This window comes from Anabrus simplex, chromosome 1 (genome assembly GCF_040414725.1).
Source record: "Anabrus simplex isolate iqAnaSimp1 chromosome 1, ASM4041472v1, whole genome shotgun sequence".
In the NCBI taxonomy this organism is placed as follows: Eukaryota; Metazoa; Arthropoda; class Insecta; order Orthoptera; family Tettigoniidae; genus Anabrus; species Anabrus simplex.
Genome location: NC_090265.1, coordinates 1,558,258,491 through 1,558,271,656, shown reverse-complemented (window position 1 = coordinate 1,558,271,656; position 13,166 = coordinate 1,558,258,491). Strand labels below are relative to the sequence as shown.

The 13,166-nt window shown below is 42.3% G+C and overlaps 1 protein-coding gene across 1 annotated transcript in view; it reads left to right on the top strand.

The window, feature by feature from the left end:
- Window positions 1-454: 454 nt before the first annotated feature.
- LOC136862274 (nose resistant to fluoxetine protein 6) overlaps window positions 455-13,166 on the top strand; it is a 415,203-nt gene continuing 402,491 nt past the window's right edge. Inside the window, exon 1 of the mRNA XM_067138873.2 lies at window positions 455-1,031. Coding sequence (XP_066994974.2) covers window positions 455-1,031 — 577 coding nt within the window. The remainder of the gene's footprint in view (window positions 1,032-13,166) is intronic.

Here is a 13,166-nt window from a genome sequence, read left to right as displayed (position 1 = left end):
GTTCCCCTTCCAATCTATATATTTTTTTTATTTCTCTACTTTCGTTTATTCGTAGAGAGTGTTTGAGAGGACTAGGTACCTAGTGACGTCACAGTAGTTTGATCACGTGACCGTGCCTAGCGTTCACCGAGCAGAAAGAACCGAGGTTTGGCAGTGGAAGAGAAATTGTTCTGAGTTAGCACACACTACAGCAGCGTGTGGTCACCTGCGATCTCCTGCCAGTAGCTGTCAGCTGTGCTCAGTGAAAGTTTAACATCGCCGCGCCGCGCCGGTACGCTCCGTGTGCTTTCCAATTGTTTCCTTCGTTAATCAAAATAGGAAACTGAACTATTAAGTACTCAGTGGTTTAGCAGACTGGTTTTATTTATTTTGTAGTGATAGATTTGGAAAAAGTAATTTAAATTATAAGTTTTAATTGAAGAACATCTGGAATTTTGAATAAAATTAAACAGCAATGGTGAAATACAGGATTTGGTTTACATTGACTGTTGCTTGTTGTGTGATTGTTGGTTCCGGAGGTGCTGACGACTACGATACAGAATATTCAACTAACGATGAAGTTATCTATGACGATTTTACTGATAGTACCACACAAGCGGGTGAAAAAATATACAATGAAAACTATAATTCTGACTCTGATAAAGAGCTGAGTTTTCGACAACTGAATGAAACAGTAACCACCGAAGGAACCACCATAGAAACTGATGCGACCACAGAGGACAGCGTTATAACAACAATAATAACAACTACCTCTACAACCACTGCACCCGCAACTGAGGTGGTGCCTTCTTCTTCTGAAGATCTGTCGCATGTCTCCCAAGGATCTAGCGGGGATGACTTGACGACAATGCCATCGAACCAACAGGACGAAGAGGATATTGTTACTGACAGTAGCTTGACGTGGCTCAACAACATCTACAACCCTCATGGCTGGAACATGACTCCTCCAGGGAACGTGTTCGGGGAATGTCGCCGCCAGTTGATGGAGTACGCTGCGGCTCTCCTCAATGGAACCACGTGGGCAGCCAAGGGTAAGTCACTTATTATACAGTAGTTCCGCTCGTTCTGGTAAAATCAATCACTGCTAGAATGGGTCTCAGATTTGCTTTTAACCCTTAAATGCACAGCAATGTGCAAAGGAGAAATTACTTGCTTGTTATATATCTGCTTTACAATTTTGCAAGTGCATATTTACTTCCACCATGCAGACGAACTCGCTAGGGATCACTAGTGTATTAAAAATGGATACTCTTGTATTTTTTCGTGCTAATCACCTGGAGTGAAGTATACACTTTAAACAGTTAAGGTAAAACAAATAAAATGTTGTTTACCTCAGAGAATTCGTGAGCAAGGACATCTCTGAGACTGAAGTGTGGCAGTAGCTACAGTACTTGTACAGTTTTGCACATACCGGTACATAAAGCATTCAAAACTCTTAACATTTTGACTGATACAAACAAATAAAAATTATTAATTTTGACAAATATTTTTTTGTTAATAATGTATTACTTTTGGAATGAGAAACCATCGTATTTAAAAGAAATAATGCATTGCGCATTTAAGGGTTAACATACTGGGTGAATTTTACCTCTTTTTATGCTGCTTCTTCTGGTGCCGTCTCCTCACAGAAGGTGATGTGTGGCCTCCGCAGAGGCCCAGTGCTGGTTTTTCTACTTGGCGACCATCATAGAGTAAGTTCTCCTATTTTGTGTTTCCCGTATCAGAGTAGGCTTATCGCGGATGTCTGTGATCAGTAATATCAGGCTGTATTGTCATTCTGGAAGATGTGACCGAGACAGACAACATTCCTGCGTTTTCGAGGGTTTAGACTTCATGTGCTTTCCCGGTATGGGAGACCACCTGCTCTACCAATGTGATCGTGAACATTCTGTGATTCGCCCACATCTCAAGGATCTGGAATAGGTTCATTGCCCATCCGTCGACACCAAAAGTAGTACCGGTAACAGATAACACTTTACGACACACCGATAAATTTCGAAAAGGCGATCACTTTAGTTGATTTTTTCATATACATAAACTTCGATGCGAAAATTGTGAAATTTTCCCAATTATAAGGAATACGCAGCTTTTAACACTTTCCAAGTGTAGTGTGTTAGCCATGTTTGAAAATGAAAACCTACAACCTGTTTTTAGTCATTGACCGGGTCAGGAATGGAATGGATGAAACAGATATAGGCTATTAGTACGATGGGTTCGCCACTCGCAAAGTGATTTAGTAATGACTGATAGATGCTATGAAATGAGAATGGAGAGTGTTGCTGGAATGAAATATGACAGGGAAAACCGGCGTACCGGGAGAAAAACCTGTCCCGCCTCCGCTTTGTCCAGCACAAATCTCACATGGAGTGACCGAGATTTGAACCACGGTATCCAGCGGTGAGAGGCCGACGCGCTGCCGCCTGAGCCACGGATTAGCCATGTTTATGACGTCAAAAATAATATCGTTAACACACCTACATGAAAGAAAGGTAGCCAGTGTGTTCTATGGCTCCAAACTTAAACAGCAAACTTTCAAAAGTGGATACTGAATTTAGTGCAATTAAATCGCACAAATAACCCTCAGATATGTCTCCCTTTTTTCTTTGCTATTTGTTTTACGTCACACCGACACAGACAGGTCATATGGTGATGATAGGATAGGAAAAGGTTTAATTAAGGCAATTAAGGCTCATCCCCAGCATCTGCCTAGTGTGAAAATGGGATACATCAGAAAACCAACTTCAGGGCTGCTGACATTGGGGTTCGAACCTACTATCTCCCAAATGCAAGCTGACTATCACTTGTCCCAGACAGATATGATACTGGGACACCAGCAAGTCGTACAGAAATGCTAATAACCTTGCATGTATGTTCAAAACAGTCCAATTCTTAACAACCGGGCGAGTTGGGCGTGCGGTTAGGGCCGCACAGTTGTGAGCTTGCATCCGGGAGATAGCGGGTTCGAACCCCACTGTCGGCAGCCATGAAGATGGTTTTCTGTGCTTTCCCATTTTCACACCAGGCCAATGCTGGGCCTACACCATCATTAAGGCCACGGCCGCTTCCTTTCCAGTCCTAGCCCATTTCCATCGCATCGTCGTCATAAGACCTAACTGTGTCGTTGCGATGTAAAACCAATTCTCAAAAAAAAATCCTAACACTTTAAATTTTGATTTAAAAACCTACCATTTTCGTTCATAACAAACACTACTCGACATTAAGTATTACACTTCAATTTCACTGTATTTCTTGTTAAAAGTATAGTTGCCTAATTTGCAACCCATGTGGAAAATTGCTCTAGTAACAATCCTACTTCTCATTTCAGGTGTACTCTAAATGAATTACATCACATGAAGTTACGTATTTACACAATAACTCCACAACATTTCAGTTCCAACCCCATAACTCTCCTAACCATGTTTTCGAACTGTCAAAACTTGAAACTTTATTTTGAGGTGATTTCCACACTCTTCACGTTCTGGTAGGAGTCCTAATAGATCACAGCCGTGTGCGTGTTTAGATACGGTCTGTAATAAGCTCAGGGAGTCAAAATAGGTTCAAATTCGGGATAGGATGATTTCGGATGAAAGTGCCGTGCTTCAAATCTGTGTCCAATCGAATAATAATAGTAATAATAATAATAATAATAATAATAATAATAATAATAATAATAATGCCGCCTCTGTGGTGTAGTGGTTAGCGTGATTAGCTGCCACCCCCGGAGGTCCGGGTTCGATTCCCGGCTCTGCCACGAAATTTGAAAAGTGGTACGAGGGCTGGAACGGGGTCCACTCAGCCTCCGGAGGTCAACTGAGTAGAGGCGGGTTCGATTCCCATCTCAGCCATCCTCGAAGTGGTTTTCCGTGGTTTCCCACTTCACCTCCAGGCAAATGCCGAGATGGTACCTATCTTAAGGCCACGGCCGCTTCCTTCCCTCATCCTTGCCTATCCCTTCCAATCTTCCCATCCCACTACTAGGCCCCTGTTCACTATAGCAGGTGAGGCCGCCTGGGCGAGGTACTGGTCATACTCCCCAGTTGTATCCCCCGACCAAGAGTCTGAAGCTCCAGGACACTGCCCTTGGGCGGTAGAGGTGGGATCCCTCGCTGTGTCCGAGGGAAAAGCCGAACCTGGAGGGTAAACAGATGATGATGATGATGATGAATAATAATAATGTCCGCCTCTGTGGTGTAGTGGTTAGCGTGATTAGCTGCCACCCCCGGAGGCCCGGGTTCGATTCCCGGCTCTGCCACGAAATTTGAAAAGTGGTATGAGGGCTGGAAGGGGGTCCACTCAGCCTCGGGAGGTCAACTGAATAGAGGTGGGTTCGATTCCCACCTCAGCCATCCTGGAAGTGGTTTTCCGTGGTTTCCCACTTCTCCTCCAGGCGAATGCCGGGATGGTACCTAACATAAGGCCACGGCCGCTTCCTTCCCTCTTCCTTGCCTATCCCTTCCAATCTTCCCATCCCTCCACAAGGCCCCTGTTCAGCATATCAGGTGACGCCACCTGGGCGAGGTACTGATCATTCTCCCCAGTTGTATCCCCGACCAAGAGTCTGAAGCTCCAGGACACTGCTCTTGAGGCGGTAGAGGTGGGATCCCTCGCTGTGTCCGAGGGAAAAGCCGACCCTGGAGGGTAAACAGATGAATAATAATAATAATAATAATAATAATAATAATAATAATATGTATTTAATGTCAGGAACTCCCAGCTGAGGTGTTAAGTGTGTGTTCAGTTCAACTGAAAGGGCATAGGTTCGAATTCCAGACCGGAAGTCAAAAAATTTAGAAGAGAGAGTCTCACAATAAATTGTTTGCACTTCTCCGCACTACGGTTTTCTAATATGTTCACTATTTGATTTTGGTTTTTGTCGTATACGTGTAGAACCCACAGAGAAACATATAACCTAAAGGTTCATCTAGCCTTCTCAAAAAATTAGCAGGCCTATCAGGCTAATTCCTACGAGCAAAGGTGGCTGAGCACACAGCAAACCACACTATCCTATTTAGCGTCAAGGTTGCGGATAGTGGAAGCCTTTATTTTCTTCTTCTTCAAAACTTTTACTGACATACGAAAATGACTTTGCTTATTGATTTAACATCCTTTGCAAACCAGTGATATTTGACGGTAATCAAGTACACCAGCTCCGGGTCTTTAGATTTCCTGGCATGTAGGAGAACTCCAGCGAAGAAACGCCCGGCACCACAGCGTCTTCAAGCATATAGAAAGTAGTTAATGGGGCGTGCAAATTATTATTATTATTATTATTATTATTATTATTATTATTATTATTATTATTATTATTATTATGCATACATACGCACATCATCATTATAGACCGTTATGCCTTTCAGCGTTCAGTCTGAAACCCTCTGTGATTTTACTAAATGTCGCCACAATCCTCTATTTGCAACTAGTGCTGTGGCCTCATTTAGTTCTACGCATCTTATCTTTAAATCGTTAGAAACTGAGTATCGTTGTCTTGGTCTCCCTCTACTTCTCTTACCTTCCATAACAGAGTCCATTATTCTCCTAGGTAACCTATCTTCCTCCATTCGCCTCACATGACCCCACCACCGAAGCCGGTTTATGCTTCATCCATCGAGTTCATTCCTAACTTAACCTTTACCTCCTCATTCCGAGTACTGTCCTGCTATTGTTCCCACCTGTTTGTAGCAGCAATCAATCTCGATACTTTCATGTCTGTTACTTCTAATTTATGAATAAAATATCCTGAGTCCACCCAGCTTTCGCTCCCATAAAGCGAAGTCAGTCTGAAAACAGACCGATGTAAAGATAGTTTCGTCCGCGAGCTGACTTCTTTCTTGCAGAACACTCTTGTCACAACTGCGAGTTCACTGTATTAGCTTTACTGCACCTTGATTCAATCTCACTATATTGCCAATATGAGAGTCCGGCTTCGCAGTGTAGAGGGCAACGCGTCCGCCTGTAACTCGGCGGCCCCGGGTTCGATTCCCGCCTGGGTCAGGGATTTTTAATTTAAATGATTAATATTCCTGGCCTGGGGACTGGCTGTTTGTGTCGTCCTTAACGTTCATTTCCTCACAGTCAACATTCTACACTTCCTCCATTCCAATTACACGCAGGTTCATGTCACAAGTAGGGGCAAAAGATCTCTATAGGTCGACGCCTCGAGCAAACAGCATTTATTTAAAAAAAACATCATGGGAGAACACACATCCGAAATACTTGAAATTATCTACCTGTATCACCACTCTGACATTCAATAATTGAATTATTCTGTTGAATTTCTTACCTACATCAATTTCGCCTACGGAAGGCTACTTTTCATACCATACTCATTGCACCCATTGTCAAGTTGCAAGGCTTTGGGTACAATTGCCATTTATCCAAGTCATCAGCATAGGCCAGACTGCTTACTAAATTTCCACATAACTGAATCCCTCCCTTCTACTTTATACCATTCAGCAGATGACCCATGTAAACTACGAACAATAAAGGTGAAAGATTACAGCCTTGTAACTCCTGCAAGTACCCTGAACTATGAATTCATTCTACCATCAATTCTCACTGCAGCCTAATTGTCAACATAAATACCTTTGACGGATTTTAATAATCTATTATGATCCTATAGTCAGTATGGCGAACATCTTTTCCCTCGGTACCCTGTCATATGCTTTCTCTAGATCTACGAAATATAAACACAACTGTCTATTCCTCTCGTAACATTTTTCAATTACCTGGCGCATACTGAAAATCTGATCCTGACAGCCCCTCTGTGGTCTGAAACCAACTCCCTCTCAAGCACTGATCGCACCCTCCTTTCCAAGATGCCAGTAAATACTTTGCCTGGTATACTAATCAATGAGATACCTCGATAGTTATTGCAATCCTTCCTGTTCCCTTGCTTATAGATAGGTGCAATTACTGCTTTTGTCCAATCTGAAGGTACCTTACCAACACTCCACGCTAATTTTACTACTCTATGAAGCAATTTCATCCCTGCCTTCCCACTATACTTCACCATTGCAGGTCTAATTTCATCTATTCCTGCTGCTTTTTGACAATGGAGTTTACTTCCCATCCTTTCCACTTCTTCAAGCGTAATTTCACCAAAACCATTATCCTCTTCTCCACGAGCTCCGTTGTTCGCGACACCACCATGAACATTTTTTTTTTACGTGGAGAAGATTTTCAAAATATTCCCTTCACCGGTCTGTGATTTCCTGGGATCTGTTATGAGTTCACCTGAATTACCCAAAACACTGTTCATTTCCTTTTCTTCCCTTTTTAAGAATTCTTTATTACAGTCCAGAAAGGTTTCCCCGCTTCATGACCTAGCATTTCCAGGTTATTACCAAAATATTCCCACGACTTCTTTTTGGATTCAAAAACTATTTGTTTCGCTCTGTTTCATGTACACTTCCCTGTCTTGTTTGGAGCCATTTCTGATAAGCCTTCTTTTTACGTTTAGAAGCTGCTCTCACTTAATCATTCCACCACGATGTTTGCATTTCTCCATCTTTACACACAGTTGTTCCTAGGCTTTCCCTTGGTGTTGCTACTACAGCATCCCTGTATGCCACCCATTCACTTTCTATATCCTGAACCTGCTTACTGTCCACTGTTCGTAACTTCTCACTATTTATACCCATGTACTTCTGTCTAACTTGTTTAGAGACAGATTTCACTTTCTCTATCCTAGACCTAAATATACTTTGTCTACTACAGATCAGATAGTGGTCTGTTTCATCGAAAGAAAACAAACGAAAAGCCCTTCCCTTTTTAACACCCGTCAAGTACACTTTATAATCTCCTATCTCTTCCTCGTTATCTCCCCATACCCGAATATCACTTACTCCTAGCACATCCATAAGCATCCTCTTTGCTGACTCAGCCAGTTCTACTTTCTTTCTTCCATAAGCCCCATTAATACTGATAGCTCGCCATCGAATTCCTAAATTCATGAAGCAGGATGCTACCCTACTTGCACATAGTTCAAGTGAGGATATTTCCTCTAACGGGTTATATGATTATTATTGTTTTTGTTTTTTTGCTAGTGGCTTTACGTCGCTCCGACACAGATAGATGTTATGGCGACCATGGGGTAGGAAAGGCGTAGGAGTTGGAAGGAAGCGGCCGTGGCCTTAATTAAGGTACAGCCCCAGCATTTGCCTTGTGTAAAAATGGGAAACCAGGAAAAACCATCTTCAGGGCTGCCGACAGTGGGATTCGAACCCACTATCTCCCGGATACAAACTCACAGCCGCGCGCCTCTAACCGCACCGCCAAGTCGCTCGGTGTTATTATTATTATTATTATTATTATTATTATTATTATTATTATTATTATTATTATTATTATTAAACGTACCTTCAACTGGTATAGGTTTTATGAGATGGTGGAGTGCCGATATTTTGCCCTAAAGGGAATTATTTGATGATGATGATGATGATGATGATGATGATGATGATGATGATGATTCTTGTTGTTTTAAGGGGCCTAAGATCGAAGGTAATCGGCCCCAGGGAATTATTTAACGTGCTAATAGCTCGATTGCAGTATTTGAGTTTCTTTCACTTGTTGACTTGAACGACGTGGCGTGGTATAGACAGAGATCTGTCTTATTTAACCACCCTAAAATGATATCCTACTACACCAGGATTCGATCCAGCAACCTGTAGTCCTAAATATTTTTTAAAGTTTAATATTATAATTAAATTTCGGGATCTTTGGAGGGATGTATTTTGTTTCCTCGGGGAGTTGTATAAACGCCTTTACAGTACTTAATAGTTTTCAAGAACATATCATGTCAGTGAAAAAGATTTTATTTTTTTACTATTTTATTAACAAGAGAGGATAAACCAACGCTTAGTTTAAAACAATAAGTTCAACAAGCAATTTGATGACAGTGTTATATCTTCTGGTTTGAGACCCTTTCGTGCTCTCACGTTAACACTACGTGTATGTAGGACAAAGTGATCGTTCGAAACCTCACACAGTATGTGTATGACTTTTCAGGGCGAGTCTCTCCAGTATGGCAAAAATGAAGGAGGTAATTGGGGCGATGATAAGGACAGTAAGCCAAGAAATATAGTCCAGTACATTACCACTGTATGTTAATTATTTTGCGTTGCCTCTTGTGTGTCGACGGAAGTCGCTTCGAGCAGTGCTGCTGTGACGTTCCCCGCCTGACCAAGCGTAGGCGCCCATTGAGAAGCAGTTCGCCGCAGAGAGGGCATAGCATAACAGAGCACAGGCCTGACGAAACAGCGAAGTGCATGTGAGCGCACATTGCCACCCAGTGTCTCGTCGGTAGGTAAGAACATGTTTTCTTCAGACCTTAAGACAATCCCGATAAAAAGCACCACCATCGCCACTGAACAATATTTTCATGTTAGCCATGTTCGGCCTTCATTTGGACTAAGCTACAAAAGTCTAAATTCATTATTTTTTTAAAAATTTGCTTTAGGTCGCACCGACACAGATAGGTCTTATGACGACGATGGGATAGAAAAAGGCTAGGAGTAGGAAGGAAGCGACCGTAGCCTTAATTAAGGTACACCCGTAGCAATTGCCTGATGCGAAAATGGGAAACCACGGAAAATCATCTTCAGGGATGCCAACAGAGGGGTTCGAACCCACTAACTCCTTAAAACAACCCTAAGCGCATGGCCAACTTGCTCGGTATATCCATCTATCTCTGTTATCATAGCCGGACGAGAAAACAGCAGAACTCATAAATAGTCCAAAATTGTATTATCTTTAACTTGTGTTATGTAGTATTCGTTAATAGGGCCAGAGAGTGCGACAGGGAAAACACATTTATTTACAAATGCACTAGATTTTCGTCTACTGTAGTTGCCACAAGATACAGTACGCTATATTAAAATCAATCTTCATTGACAATCTGTTATGGACACGTTTAATTTATATTTGACAAGACATGGTAAATTATTTTTCCTACTTATTTCTTCACATAAATGTGATGGTGGATGACGGCCACGGAGTCGGCGATGAACCTTTCCATAATCAACATTAGATCTTGACGTGAAATACCCACTGTTGCGAGAACTTATAGTTATTTGAGAATTACATTTTAGGCCTTCCCCTAAACCACCATTTTACCCAGCGTGAATAAAATTATTTACAGCTTGGAGTGTGGTGCTTTATTCCCCTATTTTACAAACCGATTTTCATTCAATTCTGTTCTGCCATTTTTTTCGCGATGCATGTACGTTAAATTTAAATTAAATTAAAATTAAAAATTACATTGTAGTCCACATGGTTCACATAGTACAAATCATGGTGAAACCGAACGGCTGTGGTGATTTACTCCTTTATTTCTCAAGAAACTACGTGTCACGTGCGGGTGTTCCAAACACTGCGTGAGGTAGGCGGAAGTATGTGCAGAAATGTCCTGTCCTACTCTGCTCTGACCTGCCTCTCAATGTGCGATGATGCAATGAATTGCGTGGATTACAAAAATCTGCTCTGCTCTCCTGTGCTCAGGTGCTTCGCCCGCGTTTCAATGTGCGCGGGACTTTAGAGTCTGCTCGCAGATTACAGTACCAAACGGGTCTTGTACACATACACTTTTGATACTTGCGCCTAAATGTTCTGTATGTTGGTAAGGACAGACAGTGTGGCTCTAGCGACATCAGGTGCAGATCTAGGTATGCCATTACTGTCTTAGCGGTGACAGTTGTACAAAACCGGTAGCGAATTGTATTAAACTCGTAGATTTGGCTTTGTGATCGCCTCTGTGGTGTAGTGCTTAGAATGATTAGCTACCACCCCCGGAAGTCCGGGTTCGATTCCCGGCTATGCCACGAAATTTGAAAAGTGGTACGAGGGCTGGAACGGGCTCCACTCAGCCTCGGGGGTTTCGATTCCCACTTCAGCCATCCTCGAAGTGTTTTTCCGTGGTTCCCACTTTTCCTCCAGATGAATGCCAGGATGGTACCTAACTTTAGTCCACGGCCGCTTCCTTGTCTCTGCCTTCCGATCTTCCCATCCCCTACAAGGACCCTGTTCAGCATAGCAGGTGAGGCCGCCTGGGCGAGGTACTGGTCCTCCTTCCCCAGTTGTATCCCCCGACCCAAAGTCTCACTGCCCTTGAAGGGATAGAGGTGGGATCCCTCGCTGAGTCCAAGGGGAAAACCAAACCTGGAGGGTAGACGGATTAAGAAAGAAAGAATTAAAAATTCGTGTGGCTATTTCTAGCCTGGTACAGCCCTTGTAAGGCAGACCCTCCGACGAGGGCGGGCGACATCTGCCGTATATTGAATATTGCGTGTTATTGTAGTGGATGATAGTCTTGCACGTGGTATGGGAGTTGCAGAGATGATTCGCACGATATGATGTGCGGGTTTCTTGTTTTAGAAGTTTGAATAAAACCTTTAACCTGCATTGTGTGCAATGTCAAATCAATCTGTAGTTACTTTAATACTACCTCTTATTTTTCATGAGTTATATTCTCGGTTAGTTGTAGGCAAGTAAAACACACGTCTGCACTTGGTGTTTTAAAACTGGCATTAAAATTGGTGACAAAAACTTTCCGGAACAGTGAGTGTTTACATTTCTAAATCATCATAAACTGTTTCTTGGTACATTTCCGACATTATAGCCATACTCAGATTAGAGATCTTCAGCAGTGCGATTTGTTTCTTTTAAACTGTTTAATGAGGCTTTCTGCTGCTGTAAACGGCAGTCTTTCTTTAACTTCCAAGGGTTGCAACAATTGTAAGGCAGCCTTCTTTCTCAAAACGTTTAAAAACGCCTTCAACCCGATATTTTGTAATTCTAAGCACTCCTAAGAACAATTTTCTGGAAACTTGTATTCTATTTTCTGCCATGTTCCCAATGAAACATTGAATGCATCTTGACTCTGCTTTGTAAATGGAGCGTAAAATGCTCCTGGCATTACTTTATATCGATCATTCTCATGAGACTGCAGTTCTTCGCTCTGTGACCACAGCTTTGAACAGAGGCGGTGGAGTCTCAGGAGCACATGAGCACGTGAACACTCAATTCTAATGCATATTCGCGCATTCATAGATAATTTAAAATTGTTTCCTTTGTTTCGACCTGATTCCATCAATCGATCACAAGCAATCGACTTATGTCGAAGCTCCGTTACACTGACAAGTTGTTCGTTTCAACTAACAATGCAGGAAGCACACTGAAGGTTGTGCTACAAGTCGTAAGGCTATACGCATGCGCATGCAGATGACGTCATGGTTTATGCACAGATAACCCCATGAGCAAGGAGCACGATAAGGTATGTGCCTTTCCGTCTACACCCACGCTCAAACCAGAAATAGTATTACGGTTGACCACAAGGGTCCACCACCTCCCCTGTTACGGCTGGCCACAGCTCCCAAAAGTTACTATTGCATTAAATCATCGGAGGATTTCGTCAGTAGGTGATTCTGAACAGGTGTTCGTCAAGGGTGTTCGTAACCGCGGGAAGAAATTATTTTACATTGTGGGTGGAGACTCGTTTCCAATGAAATTAATTTGAGTACCGGTAAATGTGGTGCCGGTACGCATTATGTTTATGCTTGTTGTCGTACCTAGGTGAACTTCGTGCTATGTAAAATCAAGAATAGTGTTCGCATCTTTCAATATTCGCTACAATACAGCATTGTAGCAAATTTGCTGTGAATTTTACTTTCACCGAGATGGGTATCTTCGGCCAACAGTTAGCACGGCTTTACTGTGGCTTTTCAAATCTGCGTTCGGGAGACGGTGGGGTTGGTCTGCAGTCCGCTGTCCTGAGAATGGTTTTCCATGGTTTTCCATTCTCCTCACTAAAGCGAATGATGAAAAACATCAACAGTTTTTTTTTTGTAGGTCACGGTCGCTCCTCTCTCGCGTTCTTCTTACCTCACGTCACCGCAGCACATCTCCTAGAGGGAGGCCCACCATCTGGGTGCGGAATGAAAACATTTTAGTAGCAGTCGTAATTTTAATAATAATAATAATAATAATAATAATAATAATAATAATAATAATAATAATAATAATAATAAGAATAATAATAATAATGTTATTGTTTTTTCGTCCCACTAATTACTTTTACGGTTTTCGGAGACGCCGAGGTGTCGGAATTTAGTCTCGCAACGAGCTCTTTTAGGTGCCAGTCAATCTACCAATCAAGGCTTACGTATTATTTT